Source organism: Olea europaea, chromosome 22, assembly GCF_002742605.1.
Source record: "Olea europaea var. sylvestris chromosome 22, O_europaea_v1, whole genome shotgun sequence".
NCBI lineage: Eukaryota > Viridiplantae > Streptophyta > Magnoliopsida > Lamiales > Oleaceae > Olea > Olea europaea.
This window is the reverse complement of record NC_036258.1, coordinates 3268692-3275611: the sequence shown is the minus strand read 5'-3', so window position 1 is coordinate 3275611 and position 6920 is coordinate 3268692. Positions and strand designations below refer to the sequence as shown.

The 6920-nt window shown below is 33.5% G+C and overlaps 1 protein-coding gene across 3 annotated transcripts; it reads left to right on the top strand.

The window, feature by feature from the left end:
• The first annotated feature begins 1883 nt into the window (after nt 1-1883).
• LOC111371390 (delta(12)-acyl-lipid-desaturase-like) lies at nt 1884-5122 on the top strand. 3 transcript variants are annotated; one of them, XM_022993339.1, is made up of 2 exons: nt 1884-2094; nt 3702-5122. In XM_022993339.1, the coding sequence occupies exon 2, from the start codon at nt 3730-3732 to the stop codon at nt 4873-4875; it is 1146 nt and encodes a 381-aa protein (XP_022849107.1). In that variant the 5' UTR covers nt 1884-2094; nt 3702-3729; the 3' UTR covers nt 4876-5122. The 3 variants fall into 3 exon arrangements, with proteins under 3 accessions (XP_022849107.1, XP_022849108.1, XP_022849109.1); XM_022993340.1 differs by lacking the exon at nt 1884-2094 and adding an exon at nt 2111-3358; XM_022993341.1 differs by lacking the exon at nt 1884-2094 and adding an exon at nt 3381-3601.
• The last annotated feature ends 1798 nt before the right edge of the window (nt 5123-6920 follow it).

Genomic DNA, 6920 nt, shown 5'->3' with positions numbered 1-6920 from the left:
GGTTGGTTGTTAAATTTTTCCAAGGATATTTTGGGTAGTTTCAAATTTCTAAAAAAGTCAAAGGTCATTTTGGAAAAGGTTATTTACTATTTGGGCCATTTTCATGTATATCCCCTCTAGATTTGAGTTCTTGAGCTGCGAATATTCGTGATTGTCCGAGTAGCACAATTTTAAACATTTGACTTGTCATAAATTTTTATGTTTCCGACAATACAGTGGATATTACTCAAATATTCTAGAAAGCTTAATTTATATTAAAGATTTTAAACTTTACTATAAATAAGTTAAATTGAATTTTCATTCCATGCAAGCTAAATCGATTTTAAAGAAAAAAAAATTTTGCTGTCCGCGGGTAAGCTAATGTAATTGCTTTGAGTTTAAAACAAAATTCCCATTATTTTGTCTAATTTCTATAAATCATATAAAGACGCATTTGTCTTTTTCAATCCTCATGCATGTCGACAGTTATTTAAGAGATTAGAAACAGAAAATATTCGAATAAAATTAATAAGATTCTATATATGAAATTATGTGAGAAAGAGAAGTTTCGTTAGTTCTGATTTATAGTTAATGTTTTGAACTAGTCATTAGAAAAAATAAATTAATTTAGATTTAATAATGAGATATTTACACTACTTTTGCTCGTATTTTTTGTGGGTTAAAACTAAAAACTAGTATTTTCACCATAAATCTCTATATAGATAACATTTAAAACCCATTTGTTCTTTACAAAAGATTTTGAATTCTATTCTTGTTGTAGAGTTTATAGAGATTGAGACTAACTTCAATCCTATAAACAAGGAACTTTTAAATTCAAAACACAGTTCCTATCCAAAACTAAGGAATTGGTAAGTTCTCCTTTTTTATCTCCAAGATATCAGTGTCCAATGTATCTGCAGGATTATTGGAGAATTTTGGATTTACAAATAATATTATTTTATTAAAAATGTGTATTTAAAAAGAAGAAGGAAAAAAAATCATTAAAATTTTAATAGAGCCCAAACATGACCTAAATCTGCATTTTTATTATTGAATTCTAAATAATTGAACCAATAATCAAAAGAAATTGAAATAAAATAAAAATAAAACTCAAACTGAGGAGACAAAACCTAGAGAAATATTCCAAGTGGAAGTGCCGGCACAGTGCAACCTAGGAACTTAGCTGTGCGTCGCGTGAGGCATCTTTTTATCAACTTGTCATTTTTGCCACAGCCAAATTTTCCTGCTTGCACTCTTGCATGGACATGCAAGCCCTTTTTTGTCATTTCATATCCAATCGTATGCAAACATACATCAATTAAATAATAAAAAATTATGTACCTCATTAATTTCTTAATAACTACAAATTAAAGGAAATAATAATTTTCATTATTTATTCCATTGATGCAGAATATGTTAAAAGATCTTGTCGACCCTACAATGAAACTACATAAAAATGACCAATGGCAAACAAACTTTCGAACGAATATTGATACAAAAAATATGTTAAAACAATAATTGACTCTTAATAGATAGAAAAAAATCGATAAAAAGTATGTGAAAAGATCACGTCGGCCCTCAAATAATAAACCAACAAATATCGATATAGAATATATTAAAAAATCACGTCGACTCTCAATAATAAATTGATGAACATTGATACATAATATGTTGAAAGATCGCTCAGCTCTAAATAAGCAAACAAATATTGATACCGAATATGTTAAAAGATCGTGTCGGCCCTTGATACAATTTTTTCATAAGACATGAATGTCATATTTGTTACCTAATATTCGATCGAATTTTTCAATTTTAATTAATATATTTTTCATCCATTGCATTCACTAACCTTCTAATTTTTCATCCTTTCAATCTATGCCCATAAAATGGAAATCTAGACAGAGGGTATGACGTGTGATAACCAATCACATTTCGACGAGTGGAAGGCTACTCGGTCTGTGAAAGTTTGTCATTGCTCAGAGCTGTATATTAGGAAGAGGAGGTTTCTACATTGCCATACACACAGAGACAGAGAAACAGGCAGTTTTAGAGAGAGAGAGCGCTTCACAAAGAAGTGCTTTCCCGGTGATTTCTACAGCCCAATCTGACTCTCAGGTGCCATACTACCATTTCTTTCCTCTATTCTTCAGCATTTTCAAGATGAATATGAATATAATTAATGCTTATTGAGCTGCATTATTGTAAATTGGATGGATCTGTGAAATTTTTGTTCTATTTTTGATGAAAATTTATGGATTTTTGACATTTGAGCAATTGGGTACATTTTCTCTGGTAATGCTTTGAATTCTATGCGTTTGAATATGAAAGTGCATTTTACCTTTTGTCTGCATTTAAATTTAAGTGGCAAATCTATGATGAAACTACTTTTTCTGTGTGAAAATAAAATAATCGAGAAAGAAATAAGGGAGAAATTGATTGCCGTATCACTTTTTTGTATTTGAATGTGATTTATAATGATTTTGAATTTGATTTGTTTAGATTTTCATGTGTTCCGTTTGGGTCTTGTAGGAACTGTTCTATTATTTTAACCAGAAATTATGGGTTCTTGCTTTTGTTGACCAAATTACAATCTTTGCCTTTTGACGTTTCTCCTAAATGTTTGGTCATAATACTTTTCCTTTACTGCGGGTTTGTTTATTTTCAAATGAATTGTCCATTTCCGCTTTAGCTTATTTTTCTGAACTCAGATTACTTTTTATTATTAATTTTAGTATTTCAAATCCCTATCATCATCTGGAATAGTTTGGCAAGGTTTGTACTATGCTACCATCTACAGTAGTTCTTGTGACTTTAAATTTCATCAGAATTATATAACATGTAAAATGTGTTGTTTCCTATTTGGTCAAGGCCAGAGACGAAGTATTCTAACCAGAAGGATAGACGTTACTAATATTAGTTATTTGCCTCTTTTATATGAATTCTGGTTACTCTTAAATTGTCCAACTATTAGCTAATTGGTTAGATTTTATTCATTCGTCGTAATACTCAAATTCATTGATAGGTAAAGCTTTGTCCTTGCTTCCTCATTTGGCGATTCTGATGGACTTTGTTATTGTAGACCTTATTGTATTTGATCGAACAATAGGAAGGAAATTGAATCTTGCCTTCATGGACCTTAGGATTTATTAATTATCTGCTACTATTTTTTTTCCAAGAAAAAGGCACTTGATATTTTGCTTTTAATTTCCTTCAATATAATTTGTTCCTATTTATTTCCTTTACGACCGGGGAGTTGGTTACCTAGCAAGTAGGTAAGTTATCTTTGCCCCGTTCATTTAAAAGCAAACTTAACTACGTAAGTTGTCTTTGTGATTGAAGGGAGACGCAAGTGCAGTCTGGTGCATTATTCGATAATTCGGTAGCCAACCAATCAGAAAGCCTCGATATTTAATTATCTTCGGTTTACGAAGTTTATACGTATTCCAGTTACTTGTATATCTTGGTTGCTATCTCTTCTTTTTGGTAGTTAAGCCCTTTCTATCGTTTGATATCATAGATTCATGACTGCATATGATGCACATGTTAAACGCTGCATTTTCTATTTAATGGAATAGGAAAAGTTTCTAGTTTACATTTGCCTAACCAGAGTTTGGTTTCAGATGTGAATATTGTCATTCACTCTCTATATAAATTGTGTTCTTCTATTTCTGAATGAATATCTTTTCTTCGCTATCGACTCACCTAAATTTTTGGTTTTCCAGGTTGTGTGAAACAAGTCCTTGAACGAGAATGGGAGCAGGAGGCCGTATGACTGTTCCGGCTACCAAAGGTGAAGAAAAGAAGAACCCTCTTAAAAGGGTTCCTTACTCAAAGCCTCCATTCACGGTTGGTGACATCAAGAAGGCCATCCCACCCCACTGCTTTAAGAGATCTCTCTTGCGCTCATTCTCCTATGTTGTATATGACCTATTTCTCATTTCCCTATTTTATTACATTGCTACATCGTACTTTCATCTACTTCCATCCCCCTTCAGCTACCTTGCTTGGCCTGTTTACTGGATCCTTCAAGGCTGCGTTTGCACTGGAGTCTGGGTCATTGCCCATGAATGCGGTCACCATGCATTCAGTGATTACCAGTGGGTCGATGACACAGTCGGTCTTATCCTCCACTCTACCCTCCTAGTACCCTATTTTTCTTGGAAATATAGTCATCGACGACACCATTCCAACACAGGTTCCCTTGATCGTGATGAAGTCTTTGTCCCGAAGCCTAAATCCGAACTCTCGTTTTTCTCCAAATACTTGAACAATCCACCAGGCCGAGTCATGACACTTGTTATCACACTTACACTCGGCTGGCCTCTATACTTGGCCTTTAACGTTTCGGGCCGGCCTTATGATCGTTTCGCCTGCCACTATGATCCGTACGGCCCAATTTATAATGACCGTGAACGACTTCAAATCTACATTTCTGATGTGGGTGTCATCACCACAACATACATCCTTTACCACTTTGCTTTGGCCCAAGGATTTGTCTGGCTTACATGTGTCTACGGAGCGCCGTTACTCATTGTGAATGGCTTCCTTGTCCTGATTACATACCTGCAGCACACACACCCTTCATTGCCACATTATGATTCTTTGGAGTGGGATTGGCTGAGGGGCGCTTTGTCAACTGTTGATCGAGATTACGGCGTTCTGAATAAGGTTTTCCACAACATTACAAATGCGCATGTGGCTCATCACCTCTTCTCAACCATGCCGCACTATCATGCAATGGAGGCAACTAAAGCAATTAAGCCACTATTAGGTGAGTACTATCAGTTTGATGGAACTCCGTTTTACAAGGCTATGTGGAGAGAGGCGAAGGAGTGTCTTTATGTCGAGCCAGACGAGCCAAACAAGGGTGTTTTCTGGTATAAAAACAAGTTTTGAAGACAATAAAAATATGGTTAGTGCTATGTATTTGTGTTAGTGAAATTGTGTCTTTCTTATGTTGTATGGAGTGAAGAAAATCAGATTTCTTTTCCTCTGACAAAATGTGTCCTCAAGTTAGTGTATCTCCACAGAAGAACTGTTATGTCCTGGTGTGCTTGTGAGGAATGTTAACTTGTGGACACGTGATTTTGAATTGCTTTTAAACTTTGGATTAATGGAAGATAAGTGATTAGCCCTTTTTGAATTGAATTTTCATGAGAAATTGATTGAAACGATAAAGGACGAAGACAAGTTGAAAAAAGGAAAAACACCAATTTATAGCAAGGAAGACCAATTGCACTTATTATCGTGAAAATCTAGATTTCTATCATCAGCAATAAAATTTATATCACTGTAGAGAGATTCGACCGTAATATGATTATTTACAGACCGTTTCTCGTATCATTGAAGTTGACAAATAAATTTAATAAACTTACACAGCTATTAACATCTTTAGTGTTTTTCTTCTGGAGCAGTACCATTCGAGTTTATTGTGTTTATCTCAAAATCCTCTGCCTCGTAAACTTCGACATCTATCCTGGCTTTATGTGCCTAAATACTTCATTTGTAAAATTTTTTGCTGACCACTGGCTGCGGGGAGAAACGACCAGCAGGATTACATGCGTTCCCATGCAGACCTCCTTTTTGAATTAGTTGAAGAGAGAGAAGGGATTGTGATGGAAGGAAAATACGGTGATTCAACTTCCCGCGATTAGACTAATCCTTGTAGTATGACCTTGAATCTCTTGGCATCCCGTGAATCTCTCTTCCATCGAGCTCCACACGACTTTTTGTCTTTGATTCTCAATCTTTCTTCTTTCATCTATTAAGATCTTACCTTCAATCCCACCTTTAAGGTTGTAACTGTTGCTCTGATTCTACCATAAGTGTACGATATCGAACAAATAATATAGCCCTTGTTTGAGTCACATTATTTTTCTTAGAATAAATTTTTGAATAGTATATTGATGAAAAATATGTGATTAAAAAATAAAGAAAAGTTTTGAATTTGCGTGTAATATTATTTCATTAAAGAATGTGTGGTTGGAATGATGTCAAATCACTGTTTACGAAATTTTTTTTCCTTTTAAATGTGGCTCAAACAAGGGCATAATGATTTTATGGGTCCGAATTGTCATTCCCACGAGATCTATACTTTAAAACTTGATCTACCTTCTCTAACTATTATTCAAAAAAAAAAAAAAAGGATTTGCATGCTTTGAGTTTTAATTTAAATACATAACAATATGTGGATGCACACAAAGATTGATTTAGAGATTAAATAACGAACAAATATCAGAGCAGAAAAACGCATCTATTGATCACCTTTACAGATTCAAATCTAATGTAGTGTTCGATCGAAATCTTCTATTGTATTCAATTTACTCTTCTCGAGTTCTCATTGAATCTATTTAATTAATTCAATTACATATCTTGATGCGAATCAAGTTTAGTTAAACGAAATCTTTTTGCTAGGAATTCATTCATGACCGCAATAATCAGTATAGGTATCTCTATACACTATACCAATTTACTGAACTTGATTATAAGGTCTAAATCCTAAACTCGCCTCTCGATTCGTAAAATCATCACAAAATCATCAAATTAGCGATCAAGTAATTAAATGTATTACACTCATAATAAAACCAACACAAACAAATAAAGAACAAAAATATTAAATAACATATGTAAAGGGTCCCAAGTAGATTACATTATTGCCCTAACAAGAATTTTAGTTATTCATAATAGAGGAAGAAAACAAATAACAATAGTAGAGTTCATCACCGGGTTTTGAAATTAGATGTAGAGGAGTAGATGAATCTTGCACCAAGTTCTTTTTCTTGTTTCATATCTTGATTTCAAACCCATGAATTTTTGTTTTTCTCCTCTTGAATTTGCTATCTAATTCTTAAGTTGCATTCTCCTCCTTTCAATGTGTGTAATCCCCCCAAAAGTGTGAATATATATATATATATATATATATATATATATATATATATATA